Genomic DNA, 17,826 nt, shown 5'->3' with positions numbered 1-17,826 from the left:
AGCAATAGGTCTAATGAACCTTTCATTCCGTCATCCCGTTCGTAAATAGTGCGATGATCTACAGCGTAGCGAATGTATCTATGCAAAAAGTCCACAATCACCATCAGCCACGCGTCGCATCACCGACCAACCAATCTCCGACGCTGCCTTTTCGTCGTATCCAAAGGAAAGTGACATATACTACAACAACGGGTGCGTGCATGGGGTCTCACGCGCTACACGAGGGCCACAGAGGAACGAAGCTCAGCCGAGGAGGCCCTCGCCGTCCGAGTACGCCGTCGACGACGCGTTCCCAGAACCGAGCTCGCTGTACCGTGCGATGCGAAGACGCTGCGAGGGCGGAACGTTCTTGTCCTCGAGACCGTGTTGTGTGCCGCCGTGGAGGACGCCGACCCGCATCATAGAGAGCCACTGCGAGATGATACATGAGCTCCTGTACCAGTGCAGAGAGCAGATAACATACATTGTGCGCAGCGTTAGAGTGGTCATATACACCACCGAAGAATGCAGTGGTCGCATCCTTGCCGATGTTCTTCGTGACGAGGTGACGGCCACCAGGGTGTTCGTCCATGAACGCGGAGACGTCGTGGATGAAGCCACCAATGACAACAAGAGAACGCTTAGCCGCCTGCTCCTGGACTAATCGCACTGTCAATCCCAGCATTCAGAAAGAAAAACGCATCAGTACTTACAGCTGTCCCAGCTGATGACCGGGAGTTCATTCACATCCGGTGCGAACGTCAGGTGCTCCTGCGTCTCGCGAAGACGCTTGAGCTGCATCGTGAGCTGGCCCTTGCGCACCTCGTTCTCGGGGAAGACCTTAAGGTGACTCGCAAGCCCCATCTTCTGCATCGTCGCAATGAACCACTTCGTGGGGTCGTACTGGTACCACTTAATGGCGTTGCGGTAGTCCATCGGAAACTGGTGGTGGAAGTTGTGGTAGCCTTCGCCAATCGTGACTAGAGCGGTAACAACATGGTCGCGGGGCGTGTGCTTGTCGTCGAAGGGCGCCTCACCCAGCCAGTGCGCGAGCGAGTTGACACAGAACGTCGACTACAACACAGAATGAGAACCAACTCTACCAGAGGAGTGACCGAGATACTTACGTGGTGAACGAAGCAGAGACGAGCGGCACCGGCGTATATGAAGCCGCCTGCCCAGTCGCCCCACCCCAGACCAGCGACAGTCATCGGCACCAGGAAACCCATGCTGATGATCAGGTGCAGGTACCATCTGTGCTGCCACCGTACGACTTCATTCTTGCTCAAGTCGCTCACGTCCGCAACACCCGGCCTCCTACGCGGCTTGAGAATCATCCAGCCAACGTGCGAATACCAGAAGCCCTTGTGCGCGTTGTACGGGTCGAGGTCCGTGTCCGTGTAGCGGTGGTGCGCACGGTGACCACGCGACCACCACTTGATCGAGCCCTCAACGGCACCTGCGCCTGCGGTTGCCAGTGCGTACTGGAGAGGTTTGGACGCGTTATACGCGCGGTGGGCCCAGAGACGGTGGTATCCCGCCGTGATGCCTGTCAGGAGTGTCAGTCAACGACGAGCGTCATCGGTCATCGACACATAGACTCACCGAGGCCAGTCACAAAGTAATAGATGACACTCCAGAGCGCTGTCTCCCAGCGAAGTTGCGTGTAGTACGCGCCCACGAGGGCAATGGTCGGGGTGATCGTGAGGATAGACAAGCTGAGGTAGTTCAACTCCCTCCACCAATTGTCCCGGGTGATGGGCGGAAGGGCCTTCTGGTTCTTAAGGGTCCAGGCGACATAGTTGTCGGGAATGTTCATGTCGGCCGGCTCCTCCTCCTTAGTAAGCTTCGCCTGCTTGTGCGGCGGAGTCTGGGGAGGACTGGGGTGAGCCTTTGATGGCGACGCGGGCCGTGTCTGCACGACGGTGGACATCGTGGACGGGGGGAGGGAAGGAAAGGCGGCGGGACATGTTTTCGGGCAGAGAATATATACGCCCTTCGCAGGCCCAACGGTGGCGGCCATCCCCAACGAATTCGTCATCACGTGCCGCCCCGTACATGCTGGTGACGCACGGGCGCTTGTCCAGACAAAGCCTAACTTGGGCGTCGGTCGACCGCTCCACGGGCTGTGGGCTTTAGAGTCTCATTCACACACCCGTCATATTCTTCACGAGACTCTGGATTTCCACAGGTTACACTCGACGATGTATTGCCCTTTCTTTGCGCTCAAATCGTTTGGGGATTCGACTAGACGGCTCATCATGCACGCGCCACAGACTGCCCCAAGACTAACCCGACAATGCAGTGTGTCCGGCGATTGACAGGAATAGGTTTAGTTTCACGGAGGCTGGTGTGATGCTCTGACTCTCAGGCTGACGCGACCGTATCAAACTGGGTCGCAGTGCGAAGCTTGACGCGGACGGTACGTCACTGTTCTCGCAATGTGTATTGCAGACCTTTACTCAGTCCATGTTTGACAGTACTACATCTGCTACAGTCCAGTCGTTGGTCAGGGTAGCTATAGCGCATCGGCGCAAAGCTGTTCAGTCGATTCACGACCATACGAGGAACAATGAGACGCAGTCGACAGACCTTGGTGAATGGAAGTGACGCATTGGCATGTTTATGTGTTTGGGAACCCCACCGTTTCAGATTGCTACGGGCGAGGATGCGCATTGCTGAACACGTAGGTACCTTCGCGAACGTAGCCTTGACGAAGTCTCACAGCCGTCTACCTAGGCTTCCGTCTTCAAAAGACTATAGGGTTTGCCATAGTCAGTACACATGACGATGTAAAGTATGCGCTGTGGACACGTCTTATCGCTGCATCCTGCTAGAGAGCAACAGGTCACTAGTGTACGACTGCGTACAGGATACTGAAGCACGAGCCGAAGCTGCCGGCACAATCACGAGCGAGTCCCTCGGCGACTACTGAGTACTGACCAACCATGAATTCATGAACAGCAATAGCTGGCGTTGGGGAACGAGCATATATCGGCCTCGCATCTGCTACCCCAGCGTACACATTGGCGTCTGCAGAGGTGAGTTCACGAGTTGTGTACGTCTAAGCACGGACTAAGCCTGGACCGGAGATAAGGTCACCTTGCAGTTGCCTGCGACCAAAACGAATAGCTCGTCACTTGAGCTCTAAAATGCTGGTCGTCCTGTCGTCCCCCTTCGCCTCCATCGCGGAGTTCCTATTACTTCCCCATGATGGACGATACGTGGGCGATTGAGGCAGCGTCCGTGACTTCAGCGTCGTTTCGATGGTCTGTCGGGCTAGGCAACCTCGTCGTACCAGTCAGACTTTGCAATCGTCGTACCTGGACAAACTGTACGTCACCGATGACACAGCGATTGGACAATCCATGATGTCCACGAAACCCACGGGGGAGTCGATAGTGAAGGGCTAGATGCTGGTGATTTGCGATGTCACCATCCCCAGGCTTGTGCAAGCTGGGGGTTGTGCATGCATAGGGACCACAGGCTAAGCGCGAGTGGCATGTGCAGCTCGCCGGCGCCGTCACTGCGTCAGCCCGTTGAGACCTTTCACAACCCTATTGCATCTGGTTTGTTCGTGTGGGGGACGTGTCATTCGTGGCTTCGCGGCTGATTTCCACCAAGCAAGAACAAGCGCAGCTTTCAGGCGTCGGCGCTGCGGCTCAACAGTGCGCATGCGGAGCCAGGTGCGAGCCTGGAGTGGCTGGGAGCGGAGGCAAATCCTGGCAAATCCTCTCAGCCGAGAGGCGCCTGAGATCACATCTTTACCAGCCGCTGGCGCTTGTGCACCCGCTTCCGCGATTTTGCTGAATACTCACCATCTCTGGGCAGGATAGACATTTGCCATGGTGCGGCAGCAGTGTTTAATGCGCAAAGTGCGTCACATGGAAAGCCGTATCTGAGCAGGAATTACCGCCGGGAAGACGAAAGGAACGCGCGGAAGGCGAACCTAGTAATCTACCTGAGGTCGTATATGAGACATCGGCCTCGAAGGTTGCTGGTGAGTGTCTGGCTCTGCCGCGAATCGCGTACTGACTACTCACTAGTGCGCGCACACCTCCCTGGCCATATTCCAATCTTCTGTCGACCCTACGGAAGGCGTTGCCGTTGTCGGCGGCGTTGCATATGAAGTTTCCCTGGCGGCGGGGCGCATGTATGCGCTTCCTGTCTTGTTTGACTGCAGAAGAAACATTTTGGGGCGGAATGTGGACGTGAATGGCCCACTGCACGTCGCTGAGGCCATGGCCGAGAAGAGTGCGAGTGCGCAGCGAGGGCGGGGCGTGGGTGATGGGTGTGGTATAAAGACAAGGAGCGTCTGGGCAGAATTCGAACCAACCCTGTCAGCCAAAAAAGGAAAGCGTCGGTCGCGCCGCGCGCAAACGACGCGTCGCGTCGCGGTCACGCACGCAGTCCGTTTAATCCGCCAAACAACGCCCAACAGCCTCCCCACAAACATATAAATACGGCTGCCCACACCGCCCTGTCTCCCCATCTCGCCCTCGAGCGCCCCTCTCAGCGCCCTCGTCCTCCATCCCCCCTTTTGATAATATCAACCATGTTCACCTTCGGTGCCCTCCTCGTTGCGGGCGCACTCTCCCTCGCCCCCAAGTCGTACATCTACTGTCGACTGAGCGGCGAGGGAGGCCTCGCTGCCCACGCCCTCTTTGGCAGTAACCCTCCTTGCCCCCTCATCATCGACAAGGTCGAGTCGTTCATCGACCATGTCTCCAACTCCTTCAGGTACGCGCTCATAGTCGTTGATGACTACACCATAGCTAACCGTATACACAGTGGCATCGGGGACAAGCTCTCAAACGTTGTCGGAGGATCGGTGGTGGGCAACATCGGGTCTGGTATGGCAGGGTTCGTGTACGACACTACGTGAGTCCAACTGTCCGCTGCCCATCATGCATCTACTGACAGTCTCATCGAGCAGCCAACGCCTTATCCCGATCACATCGGACGTGTTCGACAACGCTCCAACCTTTTCCTCCTTCACCTTCTTCAACGACCCCGGCGACCCATACCTCGCGCAGCTGGCGGACATCAAGGAAGACGTACGGAAGTGGAGCAAGACCAAGGATCTCATCGCGGCACCTACCTTCGATCTCGCGCAATGGACTACGGATTTGATCGTGCGGCCTCCAGGGGACATCGTCGTCTGGGTCCCTCCCAACACCTGCCTCCTGGCCGAGCGACCGCGGACGCATTCGCAGCCATCGCCCGAGACCGTCATTATACTGCCTGCTTCGGACTGGACGCCTGAGACACCGTACGTGGTCAAGCCTGCGCGTACGGTTGTCGGAGGCTTCCAGGATCACCATCACCTTGGCTCACGTCGAGCTATCCACGCCCTCGTCGTGTTCTACACGCTCGTCATCGCCTACGTCGCCGTCGCTACCCTCGAGCCGGTTCGGACGGCATGGCGCACGACACCCATCGGCCATCTTGGCCTGCAAGCTGTTCTGGGATTCGTGGGGCAGACTCTGTACTGGTCTATGGTGCGTGCGATCATCTATACATCGCATACAGTCGGCTAACGCGTTTGCTTCAGTTCTTCGTGACCTCGCTCACGGGCATACCGTCCGACTTGGACGTTCAGGGCGCGTCGGGTGCCATCCGGAAGGTCGGTCCTAAGCCTCGCATGGCTCGGGCGTTCCCCAAGGACCACGCGCTCATCGGTGGTCCTCGCCCGCTCGTCGCATACGACCTCGCGACCTACACGCCCACCGCACCTCTGGCTCTTCGTCCCTTGCTTGTCATCTTCCAAGACGGCCCGGTACCCACCCCGCTTGCGCTGCCCCGCTCTGCCACGCGCCCGCGTACGTTCAGCGCGATGACCTTCATGGAGGCCCGCCCCGCTCCTTCGAGCGGGCCTTACACGAACGTCTCGCTCATCGAGGACGAGGTGAGCTTCTTTGTGTTACATGCTCGTGATTTCGATGCTCATCTATCGCTCTCAGGGTCCGTGTCCTACCACGATGAGCTTCTGCAAGCGCTTCCTGCGCCGCCAGCACCCTGGCCTGAACCTTTTTGGCCTCCGGGAGCGCCGAGTGCGCCGCCACGCCGAGCTGCGTGCTCTCCGGGACGAGATGGGTGAGGACGTCGCCCTCCGTCACGCGCAGGAGGGGCGGAAGATCCTCCAGGAGAACCTTCGGTCGATGTGGGCTACCGGTGGACAGAGGTGAGTGGCTCCCGGGTTGGCTAATGCAATCCATACTGATGTCGTTGCAGCGTCCACCTGTAGAACCCGCGCAGCAGACGCACGCCGCGCTCTGCTCATCAACGCGTCGACCATCGACGCCACACAGCCTATCATTATTTCTCTTTATGTTCCTTCCCTTTCGTACTGTACCACCACTCTTTCTTGATGTCCGACATGTCGCGAACCCGTGATGCCCTGCGGGTTCGTGGCATGCCGTTCATCGCGCGGGTCAGGACTGTTGGGGGCATACTTCAGTCTTGACTCGCTTTTTCTTTCCATTTTCTCTTTCCGTTCTCATCTCTTGCATATGACATCAGCATGGACTCGGACAGCATGGACTCGGCGGATAACTCTCCGGATCTCGATTTGTACGATACGCGTCTCTTTGTCTCTCTACTATATGTCTCACCTTGCATGTTTCCTGGCTACGGTCTCAACTCATCTCCTTCGCCTTGATCTGTACTCTCTAGCTTGCAGTCCTTGCATCATTGGACTTGGGATTCACCGGACCTCTACCATGTACGGAAACGGTTAGGTATATGTTTCGATATGTGTCGATTTGTCTGGTATCATCTTGTAGCCATCCATATAGCGTTGAATGCATCGCAGTTGAGATACATACGTGTCCTTCATTGCGGCAAACCGGGCTGTCGAACATCACCGTTTGGTGAAGACAATGAGGGGTGTCCTACAAGATTGAGTTAAACATCAGGCAGCCAGCACGTCAAGCTCTAATTTATAGGTCTAGATCTCTTGTAAGATTTACAGCGAAGAAGAGCACATCTTACGGACGTCCTATTAATTGGGACGTCCCGCTGGCAGTGACTCTGAGTACCAGTGAGTCCGAGCAATCGACCGGGCGCCGTCACCCGTGCACTGTTGATCATGAGTGAGCGCCTGTCATGCAGATCACGTGCGCGAGTCGCCGCGTCGCGGTGACCGGTCGCCCCGGCGGCCCCGCTCTCAAGTTACGACCTCTGCTTGTCGAAACGCAAGCCACACGGGCCTTCGTCCATTCGACATCGAGATCAACAGCTAACACCTAATCCAAGGAAGTGAGTAATGGGCCGTAGCTCATATATCGAGACTATTGAATTTACTGTTTTGGCAGTCTTCACAGAACGGTGCCACTCTGGTGCCACTCGCGCTTGCAGACAGTCCTCTCGTATACAAAAATATTCCAATCCCGGAGGCCCCTTCATCCCAGGAGCCCTCTCTACGATGCATCGTGCGTTGACTATCCCGGAGCTCTTCTGTTTGATAGTCAATGAGGCGGGCGGCGATCGGCGGCTCTCGGTCGACACACGGACGCTTGTCGCGTTAGTGCTCACATGCCGCACGTTCCACGAGCCAGCCTTGGACGTCCTATGGGAGAAGCAGTACCGCCTAGTTCGTCTTATACAGTGCTTGCCGGATGACCTGTGGATGGTCTCTACTAGTAGTCATCCCCCGAGAAAGACATTAGTAAGTCCAAGCCCATGGTGCTCACTCGCAAACTGAACCTGAGCGACATATGCAGATGCTCAGGGAGCCTACTAGGCCAACTACTGAGCTGGACTGGGTGCGCTTTGACTTCTACGCCAAACGGATACGGCAATTACATTATGGCGTGCGCTCAATATATCCGCCGGAAAATGACTTTGGCACTGTCTCCGAGTCGGAGAGGCTTTTTTGTTGGCTTTTTACGTCGAGGCCATCCCGTAACCCTCTCCCCAGTCTAACCACCCTCCGTTGGATCGTGAGAGAGACATTCGATTCCCATGCATGTGCGCATATGCTCTTCGGTCCACGGCTTTCCAGAATATATATCGATGCAGCGTATGAGGCTATGCCCACTGCCTCACAGATCATTGTCCCGACATTGCACCATCTCCCACGTTGTTCACCGGAGGTCCAAAAGCTAGAGCTCCAGGTACTTTGGGAACCTAGCACAGAATCTATCGGTGTCGAGATCTTGATGTCGTTGGAGCGGCTGAAGGTCCTCAAATTTATGCTCACCATGTCTATGGTCCCCGACGTCCTCCCTCGGCTGGCGACTCTTTCAAGTCTCACGGAACTGTGGCTCAGTGTACAATATATGGACACTGGAGATCAAGACGATGAAGATATCACCATGCCCGATGTTACCTTCCCTGCTCTCACAAAGCTGAGCCTGCAAACTGATTACATGTCTCAATCCAACGTGTTTCTCAGGATTTGCTGCTTCCCACGGCTTCAAGAGCTGTATATCCGGGTCGAAAAAGTTGAAAGCACGGAGTTGGACTCGGAGGACCTGGCTACCATGGTCCGGCTAATCAGCCAGTGCTGTGCACATACCGTCCTGGAGAAAATCAATGTACAAATCGATGGAGACAGCTCTGAGCAGCTATTCTCCGCCGTGTCATTAAGGCCTCTCAACGTCTTTCGCCGTCTGCGCATCCTAGAAATTGGCGCGGATCTACATTTCCTCCTCGACGACAACACCGTCAGAGACATGGCCACATCCTGGCCGTGTCTCGAATATCTGGAGCTATGGGTGCTAGCGCCGCCTCAAAGCCTGACTCCAACGACTCTGGAAGGACTGATGCACCTCGCCAAGCACTGTCCGTCGCTGCAAACACTCGCTATCAACGTGGACACATCAAGACCCATCACCACGCCTCTCTCGGAACTCGATGGCAGCCACTGCAATCATGTTCTTGACGATCTTTCCACTGTTCACTCGCCTGTGTTGGGTGATCCCTCAGAGATAGGAGCTGTGTTGAACGCGATTTTCCCTAACCTCACATGCGTTAATGAAGACGAGATAGATGAAATACGTGATTCATGGAGGCCAGTGGAGGAGGCGATGAGAAAATTGCGAGACGGCTGTCAGTCGGAAGATACAGCCTGAGTCGGTGAGCCTTACCCACCGTTAGACGTGAATTGACCTTGTCATGTCGTTGGTGATTAACGTGTGTTTACAGTCTCACAAACGCAGATGTCGGTTCATACGACGTCGTGACCCCTTTTCTGCCTCAGTCCAAATGCCGTAGCCTTCACTTCACTTTCAATTCATTTGTATCAGACATTGTCTCGACCCACTACATTCCACCTTCAGTGACCACTCACGCATGGCCGTATCATCCCCAACATCCTTCGGCCACTTCAAGTCCTCGTCCGTCGCAAATTGTCTTTCTTCGGCGCAAACGCAACGTAGTCCTTCCGGCTCGCATGCCCATGGTGCATTTGTACGATCGAATCGTCCGTAGCGGGCGCGGATATCCGAGAAAGGGAAGGGGATCCCCTAGCGACGCGGTCGAACGTTCGTCGAACGCTTGAGCCTAGGTGATCGCAGTACGAGGGTCGCGGCGACTGCAATAGTGTGCGGTAGGCGTGCCGAGGGCATCGGTGTATTTCTCGGTCTTTGGTAGAGCGCTATAGACTAGACATCTAGGCCTGACAGGTAGCCGCGTCTCACTGCCGTACCAGTGCGTACAGGAAGCCAACGAGCTGAAGCCGTCAGCACAATTGTTCGACTGACGACCATTAATGTGGCTGATGAGCGGCAAGTGAGACATCAAGCTGGCGTTGGGAAGGAGCATATGTTTGCCCTTTCATCTACCCCAGTGAAGTACAGTAGGGCGTCCCACAAGATTATCCGCGAAGTATCGTGCAAGTGATGAAGTTTGAACACGCACCAAGCGGCCAAGCCGGATATGAACTCATCTTGTATTGATCTGCTGTCGCCAATGTACAGTCCATCATTTATAAGTACGTGGCGGCTGTTACTTATGCTTGTTGTCCTGTCGACGGTCGCCTCGGCGCCGGCACTCAGCAGCAGTGCGGGGAGGGGGCCCGGAGTGGGCTTCAAGCCTCTATGGCCAAAGAGATTAAATAAACGTACATGATGCTGGCGGGCTAGCGCAGTAATTTCGGGAATCCATAAGAAGATGCTTCGTGATTGTACGCTGACATATTATGAAGACCGCGAGAGATCAGCTACGTTTGAGCGGGAGGAGCACGATGCTGCGAAGCGCTCAACGAACGCGATCACGTGGGTACACCCGCGACTTCAGAGACGCGTCTTGCAGAAGCGTCGAGAGCACTCATAGACCATCCACAATCCCCTTGCAGCACGCTCCGCATAATACTTATATTTCAACCTATTCCTAGGTAGTGACATCAAGATAGGCTAACAGAGAGCAAGCGCGACTCAAATGTACGACACATGACATTTAGATTCAGACTATGCTCGCAACCGATCAGCACGAATGACGATGCGCGGCTGGCAAGCAAGCCTGAATTCCAATGGACCAGCCCATCCTCCGACCAACCGACAGCCAGAACATCGCTGCTTCTTCCTCGACTACCACATCCTTACCTTCCTCGCCCCCAAGTCCGCCAAGTCTCCGGCAGTCGACGCTCTAGCAGGTCGAGATGGCTCCCATCCCGACTTCGCCTGCAGCACCTCAGTCTACCAGCCATGGCTCCTCAAGCTTCCCCACTGTTTTCACGGACAATAAGAGGCTTTTGATCTATGCCGCATTCGTCCTCGTCGCCATCCTCCTCTTCCTGGCCGCTGGAGTATACCTCCTGCACCTCCTCCGCCGACGTCGCCAACAGTCTGGGACCACGAAGGAGGATGAAGATCAACAGCTTCGCAATGCTTCCGCTGCGGAGGCTCACCGTCAGCCTTTGGCTCGCGGGTGCTCTTCGAGCACTACTCTGAACGGAGGTACCCATACGGGCAATGCCGAGAAAGTCGAAGGGCAAGCACCTGGTCAAATCATAGGTAATTTGAGGACCCAGAGATGCAACGAGTCCGAGTCGACCACACAAGTGAGTGCATACATCTGGCCCAATGACATCGGCTGACACGGCGCGTGGAAGCCATCCGTTCCGGTCACCGACCCTCCCAAGGTACTTGCGTCGGAGAGCGGGTTCAGCGACAATCCAAGCGAGTTGCTTGCTCTACCGTCCGCAAATGAAGATTTCCCTCACGATAAGCTCGTCGCACCGGGCATGCCTGTTCTGGACACCAAACTGGTGAGTGGCCTGTATCCTCATCGCTCAATCGACTCACGCGAGCCTCCACAGACGAACGTCGACACTGCCAACGCGGTTCAGTCCGCGGAGCCATTCCGCCCGCCAGTAACCAGGACAGGCCCCAAGCACGAGAACCACGAGAACATCGCAAGCCCAGGGAAGCACAAGAAGGCGTCTTGTAAAGGCCCGAAGGTCGACCGTGGAGAGGCCCTGCTCAAGCGCCTCGACGCCATCATCGCCCAGGAGCCTACCTTCCTCGTCCCCGACGAGTCCATGCCGTTCCCGCTCGTCACCGTGGACGTGACGCGCCGAGGGAGGGTGATGAACATGCTCGACGACATCATCGCGCAAGAGCCCCCGCCGCTCAGCCCAGCCTCTGACACGTCCGACTCAGACGCCTCGAGTGTGGAGAGCCCGTTCCCGGTTACGCCGCCGACCCTCGCTGTGGACCAAGGCCTCCAAGTACTGCCGCCACTCGACGTCGTCCTGCTTCTTCGTCTGCCTTCTCCATCGCCCGAGCACCGCGTGGTCCTGCTGCCCGAATCCTCGCCGCCACTAATGCAAGAGTACTTCATCTGGCCCGTCAAGAAGACCTGGTCCAAGATCACCGGACACGGAGTTTCACCTGTGCAGTCGCCGCCCGCCATTGTCCTCGAGGACACCGCCTTGGGCGAGCTCCCGCTCCAGATCCCGGACGGCGGCTCGCTCCTCCGATACGAGACATCGCCAGAGATGGACTACCTCCAGCCACCGCCTCCGTCATGGAACGCGCCGAGGGAGGAGGACGCCAAGCCAGTCTGCGTACCCAGGAGGATCGTGAGGCCCGTGAGGCCGATGTATGTTCGCGGGCCCACGCCCTTCCTCAAGCCGAGGCGCTCACAACTTCGTGGACCACCCGTCAGACCAACTGGCGTGCAGGTGTCGTCCCTCGGTCCCGGAGCTGGTCTAGGCCTCTCGATTCCTCGAGAGCACCCAGGATCTGCCAGTGTGCCGTCAGTGTCACTATCCAACGCGGGGGTCCCTCCGCGAATGATCGCTGCGGCAAGACCGGCTGACAAGGCCGCGTCACTATACTCCTACGTCTAGTTTTGCACGTCGCTTCGTTTTGAATTGCCTATGTCGCCGTTTCTGATCTTCCTTCTGTAATGCCTCCTTTCTTCCCTTGCTGTTGTTCTCGTTTCATTGCTGTTGGCCTCGTTTTACCAGCTATCGCTCCTACACATATCCGTGTTGTATCAGTATAATAGCCGCTCTGGCGGTGTGAATCCCATTCCGTCTTTCTCATCTGTCGTGATGCGCGCGATGATGGATTATTGACACGACGTGCGTGAAATTGGATGCCGTACGCACTGGATAAAGGGGCGCCCATTTGGTGAAAGCCTCTCCACAGGAACCGATAACGATGTTCCTCCGTCCTACTCGTGGTATTCTACGACTGTGAAGCGAACAACGGCGCCCCCAGTGCCAGAACCGTCTGAGGGGCAAGGTCCGTCAGCGACGAGATGAGGCAACGAAGTGTATGCATGCAGAGACAGTTTGACAAGCGCGCAGGGGACGCGTATCGCGGCGACAAACGCCCAGGTATAAGCGAATATATGTATCATCCCGCTGTGCCAGCAGTTACCAGAGCCATCGCCATACCTCGTCATGCAGGCAACGCGTCCTCCTGCGCCCGAGTCTATGTCGAAGACCCCTCGGCCCATGGACGTGGCACAAACGGCACAGACAGCGGGCGTGAAACGCCGCAGGCAATCGACGCGTCCGTCTCCGCCCATTACCCTTCCTCTTCTCAGCATCCAATGCGCTGAGCACGACATAGTTAACGTCCACGTCATGGATGTGCCCACCATGGGGGAGGGCAAAGGCCTGACCTGGATAGTTCAGTCGAGACCAGAGATACAACTCGGGAAACGCCAACACGTCGTCCTCAAAACCAACGCGCAGCGGTCGGGCATCGGGCGGCTCACGTCCGTCGCGGACCTGCGCCGGCACTGGGTCATCTTCACCGTCTCCGGCGCGCCGCACTCGTGCAACCTGCGCGTGCCGATCCCGTGGGCGGCGCTCGACGACCTCGAGAGCTTCACGCACTCCAAGTTCTACTTCACGCTCCCCGCGCTACCGCGCCCGCACGCGGAGTTCAGCAGCCCGATATTCACGAGCGACGAGGAGAACCCGTACGAGTTTGAGCTGGGCGAGAGGGCAGAGTCGCGGTCGGAGCGACTGATTGCGCGCATCACCAACGCTGACGCGGATCGCCGCACGAGCCGCAGCAAGATGACAGAAGGGCCGGATGGTAGAAAAGGAGGCTCCGAGAGTGATAGTTCAGGGCATACGTCGATGCGCATTATACCGGGATCGCTGGCCGGTTGAAGGCTCAAGCTCGCTCTCAAGCTTTGGCGGGGCAAGGGCTGTGGTCACTGGTTTGCATAAGCAGTAGATCTGTGTGTTTTATCACGTTAAATACCTGGGACTGAGAAACGGTTGTTGGACTCGGTAGACAAACGGCCGGACGTACTGATAGTGGGCCCAAGTCGTCGTTCATGGTCCCGTGCGATCAGTTGATCTTTGAACCAGCGGGCTGAAGTGTGCATCTTTACTGAGGTCGATTGTGGTATTAGAATTCAGATATTGCAAGCAACGCGACCACGGACGTCTGGTCAAGCTTCAAGACTCAAGGAGGGACAGAAGGAAGGGCTGCAGCTGGCTGTCTCCGAAGCGAGCTGCCTTAGCCAAATATGATGACGTAATCAGCGCTCGCTCTGCGTCTCGAGTCTCGTAGGTCGCCTCATGCTCAACGGATCGTTGCAGTAAGAGGCTCGCAGTACAAACACACGTCCGTTTGTATGTATGTAGTTGAGAATTGCATTCATTCTGGGACGGCCTCCGTTGCTCCTCGGGAACGAGCCATGATGGAACTCGATTCGGTGTGTCAACCTGCGAGCGAGTGCCGCATCGCAAGGCTACGCTACGCGACGATCACCTGCTTCTCCCGTTCATGGAGCTGAGGAAGGACCCCTGATAATACCCCCAACACATAGGTCGGAATCCGGACAAAAACTGGCCCTAGAGGCCGGTTTGGCCTGGTCAAAATCCGGACAAATCAGGTCCAAGATCGAAAATTGCTGGACGTGGATGTCGGACAAAAACAAGGTGGCTCTGGGTAGGCCGGTCGGGCATCCGGACATGGAGCCTGGGGTTGGAGCTCCGGGGTCCGGCGGGGTTAGGGTTCTGGGGCGGGAGATATACCATGTAGGCACAGGCCGCACCGCTCAGACAGTGAACGCCTCTAACATTAGACCTAACAGTAGATACATTGTGTTGTCGAGATATCTTCATTAGGACTGTGACGACCCATGGACTGTGTGCGTCGAACATCCTCTGACGTCGTTCCATCACTGGCAGGCATAGCCTGAGGCCGACGAGGATGGTATGCGCTCGATGGTCATTGCGATGTACTCATAGATACTGTATGTCTCTTTGTCCACGACATTCACTGTAATCTTCATTCCAGTCACTCAATGATCCGAATGCGCAAGCTAGTTGTGCCTGCGCAATAGGCGGCGGAGGTGAGGCTGGGCATAGGTCGGGCATAGGTAATATTGTATCATCCTTGATAGACGTTCTGATACCCTCAAACGATACTACTGGTGCTGATCAGTGTCTCTACAGCGAAATCCACGTCGGGGGCGAAATTGGACGCTAAAACAGGCTAGAACAGAGAATGCGGACAAAATCGACCCTAAACTAGGCCAGTCTCGAAAATCCGGACAAGAACCGCCGCCAGGCGGAACCTAGGTCGATTTTCGGACACAGACCGTCCAAATCTTGTGAAATTCGGTCGGACAAAAACTCGAGACCTGCCGACCTAGGCTTTAGAGGGATTATCAGGGGTCCTGCTGAGGACGACGGCGAGCGACCTGATGCTACACCAACCGTACACACATTGCTTTCTGTCATTTCTGGCTTCGTCAATCTTTGCCTCTCTCAAGCAGCCATATTATTATGCATCGAGTCAGCCCGCAACATCCGCGCCGCCGGCATCCCGCTCTCCACCCTGACTTTTTTGCTTCCGGAATCCGCATGGCAGCCCTGTACCAACTCCTGCTCGACCCACGCGTCCGCGCCCTCAGTACACGCACCTACACAAAACAAGGAAAATCGAGGACGGCATAGGTGGTGGAGAATCTGACACTCGTGAGTAGCGAATAGAGTTTGTCGGAATCTGGGGCATCAAGGTGCCCTCATCCGGCCTTGTCTCCGGAGCTATGTATATAGTTCTCCAACCGCATGCTTATCGCATCCCGCACTGCTTGTCCAGGACTACACCCCACGTATTTCTGCTGGACGGCTGCTGGACGCAAGTATAACGAACGGCTTCAATGAGCCAGGAGAAATTTGACCCTGTGGCGGATTCGGAGAGGGACGCCGGGTCGCTCGTGGGGGATTTGCACAACCATCAGTTATTCGCGAAGACCCGGTGGAGGCAGCAGTTGTTGAAATGGGGAGTGGAGGAACGAGGTATGTGGTACTGCAGTCGTTACGGAGGGCTTGAACTCATCGTCCGTGAAGGCATCGTCCCCGTCGCCCCGGAGGACCGAACGGATAGACATTACAGCAAGGTCTTCTTCGTTTTCTTCTCCGCGAACTTCAACATCCTCTCGTGCGTCTCCATGGGCTGTATGCGCTTGTGCTTGACTTATCTTGGCCTGTTAGATTCTCGGCGGGTACGCTGGGGCCCATTGCATACGGTCTCGGGCTTCGAGACACATGCCTAGTCATCCTCTTTATCAACCTCCTCACGAACATCCCTCCAGCGTATCTGTACGTCTGATTTACCTCCACTGTCATCGTCATCTCATCCCATATCAGCGCAACGTTTGGTCCGAGGCTAGGGCTCCGGCAGATGTGCCAAGCACGTTACAGTTTCGGGTACGTCACTCCAATAGGCACCGCGACTTCGTACTCACCACGAATCCCAGTTACTTCGGCGTTATCATTATGAGCATCTTGGGTATGGCGACGGGCATGGGGTATAACATTCTGAACTGTATTCTTGGAGGCCAGACATTATCAAGTGTATCGAATGGAAACCTTACTTGGACGTGCGTCGCCTTCTCTCACAACTCGTTCCCCGTACTAACCGGTTCAAAAGTGTTGGGATCGTAATCATTGCTATAATTTCACTCTTTGTTTCTTTCTGCGGCTACAAAGTCCTCGTATGGTGTGTGTGTATATGCATGGCACTCCGTTTGTTGCTGACGTGTGCCCAGGTACGAGCGACTCATGTGGATACCAGTGCTAGTTGCATACGTCGTCGCTGCCGGGCTTGGCGGCAAACACCTCATAAACCCTCCTCCGGCAGAACCAGCGACTGCTGCCGCCATCCTGAGCTTCGCCTCGGTCATCGCGGGCTTCGTGATAAGCTATGCGCCCATAAGCTCGGACTACACGTTATACTACACGCCAGACGTCCCAGCGTAAGTCCCTCGTACCTAGCGTCGCTGATACTCCCTCATTGGCTCGCAGTTGGAAGGTATTCACGTACACCTATCTCGGTCTCAACGTCCCCATCGTGCGTCTCGCCTCCTCGTTCTAGATGCGCAGTCCTGACCTCTCCCCAGATCCTCCTGCAATGTCTCGGCGCCTCGTTCACCGTTGCCGCGTCCGCGGTGCCCGCGTGGAACGACGGGTACAACAACGGGAACGTCGGCGGGCTGCTCGAGGCGATCCTCAGCCCCGTCGGGAACTTCGGCAAGTTCCTGACAGTGATGCTCGCTTTGAGCGCGACGGGCAACATCGCGATCACGCTCTACTCGTTCTGCATGTCCTTCCAGGTGTTCATCCCGCAGGCCATGTACGTGCCGCGATACTTCTTCTCCGTCCTCGCCATAGCGATGTACGTCCCACTTCCTCCGCCTAATGCGTCTCGCGCTGACACCCCCGCAGCATCATCCCGCTCTCAATCGTGGGCCAGCACAAGTTCTACGACGCACTCAGCAACTTCCTCGGCCTGATCGGCTACTGGTCGAGCGCGTTCTGTGCTGTCGTCATCGTCGAGCACCTCGTCATCCGCCGAGGCGACTTCGCCCTCTACGACCTGCGCTACTGGAACGACTACCGCCGGCTCCCGCTCGGGCTCGCGGCCATCGGCGCGTGCCTCCTCGCGTGCGGCCTGATCGTGCCGTCGATGGACCAGGTGTGGTTCATCGGCCCGTTCGCGAAGACGACGGGGGACATTGGGTTCGAGTTGGCGTTCGTGGCGACGGCGCTGTTCTACGTCCCGCTGAGGCTGGTGGAGTTGCGGTTTAGGAGGCTGGTGTGATTGTCTCGCGTCGTCAAGAAGGCTCCGTGAAGGCGCCCCCGGATTATTGCGCTTCTAGAAGCAACATAAGTATATGTAGATTGTGTTGCTCAATTCTGAATTATAGACCAGAATCCGTGCCTGTACTTCTAACCACTCATTCATCCGCTGCTTTGCGAGTGGCAGCGTGACGTTACATGCGCACATGCCTGTGACAGACGCGTTGAATGCACTTTTTATCTCGATTTCGAGCTCTGACGCGTTCTTGCTTGTTGCTGACTTATGCATGCTCTGAGCCATGTCATGTCGCTCTTGAAATTTGAAATCTGATCAC

At 56.3% G+C, this 17,826-nt stretch overlaps 7 protein-coding genes across 7 annotated transcripts; 6 read left to right on the top strand and 1 right to left on the bottom strand.

Moving 5' to 3' along the window:
- Positions 1 to 5: 5 nt before the first annotated feature.
- C8Q71DRAFT_764438 (delta9-fatty acid desaturase) lies at positions 6 to 2,004 on the bottom strand (the record flags this gene model as incomplete). Its single annotated transcript, XM_047924065.1, has 5 exons — positions 6 to 411; positions 464 to 639; positions 693 to 1,053; positions 1,107 to 1,528; positions 1,585 to 2,004. Coding segments are annotated over 5 exons (1,547 nt in total), but the record flags the coding sequence as incomplete, so codon positions are not given.
- A 2,272-nt stretch (positions 2,005 to 4,276) lies between these two features.
- C8Q71DRAFT_106892 (uncharacterized protein) lies at positions 4,277 to 6,271 on the top strand. The gene is made up of 5 exons (XM_047916294.1): positions 4,277 to 4,719; positions 4,771 to 4,860; positions 4,916 to 5,480; positions 5,534 to 5,887; positions 5,943 to 6,271. The coding sequence occupies exons 1-5, from the start codon at positions 4,535 to 4,537 to the stop codon at positions 6,165 to 6,167; spliced, it is 1,419 nt and encodes a 472-aa protein (XP_047777598.1). The 5' UTR covers positions 4,277 to 4,534; the 3' UTR covers positions 6,168 to 6,271.
- Positions 6,021 to 6,805, top strand: C8Q71DRAFT_764429 (uncharacterized protein). The gene is made up of 2 exons (XM_047924064.1): positions 6,021 to 6,163; positions 6,214 to 6,805. The coding sequence occupies exon 2, from the start codon at positions 6,375 to 6,377 to the stop codon at positions 6,717 to 6,719; it is 345 nt and encodes a 114-aa protein (XP_047777597.1). The 5' UTR covers positions 6,021 to 6,163; positions 6,214 to 6,374; the 3' UTR covers positions 6,720 to 6,805.
- A 354-nt stretch (positions 6,806 to 7,159) lies between these two features.
- C8Q71DRAFT_106876 (uncharacterized protein) lies at positions 7,160 to 9,156 on the top strand. The gene is made up of 3 exons (XM_047916293.1): positions 7,160 to 7,239; positions 7,296 to 7,648; positions 7,704 to 9,156. Exons 2-3 carry the CDS (start codon positions 7,406 to 7,408, stop codon positions 9,054 to 9,056), a joined length of 1,596 nt encoding a protein of 531 aa, XP_047777596.1. The 5' UTR covers positions 7,160 to 7,239; positions 7,296 to 7,405; the 3' UTR covers positions 9,057 to 9,156.
- A 1,426-nt stretch (positions 9,157 to 10,582) lies between these two features.
- On the top strand, positions 10,583 to 12,277 carry C8Q71DRAFT_858823 (uncharacterized protein; the record flags this gene model as incomplete). The annotated part of the gene is made up of 3 exons (XM_047927563.1): positions 10,583 to 10,984; positions 11,036 to 11,191; positions 11,243 to 12,277. The coding sequence occupies 3 exons, from the start codon at positions 10,583 to 10,585 to the stop codon at positions 12,275 to 12,277; spliced, it is 1,593 nt and encodes a 530-aa protein (XP_047777595.1).
- Positions 12,278 to 12,479: 202 nt separating this feature from the next.
- Positions 12,480 to 13,879, top strand: C8Q71DRAFT_106851 (uncharacterized protein). Its single transcript, XM_047916292.1, has one exon. The coding sequence runs from the start codon at positions 12,839 to 12,841 to the stop codon at positions 13,559 to 13,561; it is 723 nt and encodes a 240-aa protein (XP_047777594.1). The 5' UTR covers positions 12,480 to 12,838; the 3' UTR covers positions 13,562 to 13,879.
- Positions 13,880 to 15,359: 1,480 nt separating this feature from the next.
- Positions 15,360 to 17,540, top strand: C8Q71DRAFT_106775 (NCS cytosine-purine permease). The gene is made up of 10 exons (XM_047916290.1): positions 15,360 to 15,709; positions 15,761 to 15,851; positions 15,905 to 16,012; positions 16,061 to 16,120; positions 16,171 to 16,293; positions 16,344 to 16,412; positions 16,462 to 16,668; positions 16,718 to 16,763; positions 16,813 to 17,087; positions 17,138 to 17,540. Exons 1-10 carry the CDS (start codon positions 15,571 to 15,573, stop codon positions 17,511 to 17,513), a joined length of 1,494 nt encoding a protein of 497 aa, XP_047777593.1. The 5' UTR covers positions 15,360 to 15,570; the 3' UTR covers positions 17,514 to 17,540.
- The last annotated feature ends 286 nt before the right edge of the window (positions 17,541 to 17,826 follow it).

The sequence above is a fragment of the Rhodofomes roseus genome, assembly GCF_022264815.1.
Source record: "Rhodofomes roseus strain CIRM-BRFM 1785 chromosome Unknown C8Q71scaffold_13, whole genome shotgun sequence".
NCBI classification, from domain to species: Eukaryota; Fungi; Basidiomycota; class Agaricomycetes; order Polyporales; family Fomitopsidaceae; genus Rhodofomes; species Rhodofomes roseus.
The sequence above is the reverse complement of the archived record's forward strand: the minus strand, read 5'-3'. Positions and strand labels throughout refer to the sequence as shown.

What these genes read in the sequence shown, in the direction of transcription:
- C8Q71DRAFT_106892 (XM_047916294.1), top strand. Translation starts at nt 4,535, where the DNA reads ATGTTCACCTTCGGTGCCCTCCTCGTTGCGGGCGCACTCTCCCTCGCC. An exon ending in GGGTTCGTGTACGACACTAC is followed by an intron (nt 4,861 to 4,915) that starts GTGAGTCCAACT and finishes CTCATCGAGCAG; the next exon opens with CCAACGCCTTATCCCGATCA. An exon ending in AGACTCTGTACTGGTCTATG is followed by an intron (nt 5,481 to 5,533) that starts GTGCGTGCGATC and finishes CGTTTGCTTCAG; the next exon opens with TTCTTCGTGACCTCGCTCAC.
- C8Q71DRAFT_764429 (XM_047924064.1), top strand. Translation starts at nt 6,375, where the DNA reads ATGCCCTGCGGGTTCGTGGCATGCCGTTCATCGCGCGGGTCAGGACTG.
- C8Q71DRAFT_106876 (XM_047916293.1), top strand. Translation starts at nt 7,406, where the DNA reads ATGCATCGTGCGTTGACTATCCCGGAGCTCTTCTGTTTGATAGTCAAT. An exon ending in ATCCCCCGAGAAAGACATTA is followed by an intron (nt 7,649 to 7,703) that starts GTAAGTCCAAGC and finishes CGACATATGCAG; the next exon opens with ATGCTCAGGGAGCCTACTAG.
- C8Q71DRAFT_106851 (XM_047916292.1), top strand. Translation starts at nt 12,839, where the DNA reads ATGCAGGCAACGCGTCCTCCTGCGCCCGAGTCTATGTCGAAGACCCCT.
- C8Q71DRAFT_106775 (XM_047916290.1), top strand. Translation starts at nt 15,571, where the DNA reads ATGAGCCAGGAGAAATTTGACCCTGTGGCGGATTCGGAGAGGGACGCC. An exon ending in ATGGGGAGTGGAGGAACGAG is followed by an intron (nt 15,710 to 15,760) that starts GTATGTGGTACT and finishes TCGTCCGTGAAG; the next exon opens with GCATCGTCCCCGTCGCCCCG. An exon ending in TACACGCCAGACGTCCCAGC is followed by an intron (nt 16,669 to 16,717) that starts GTAAGTCCCTCG and finishes ATTGGCTCGCAG; the next exon opens with TTGGAAGGTATTCACGTACA.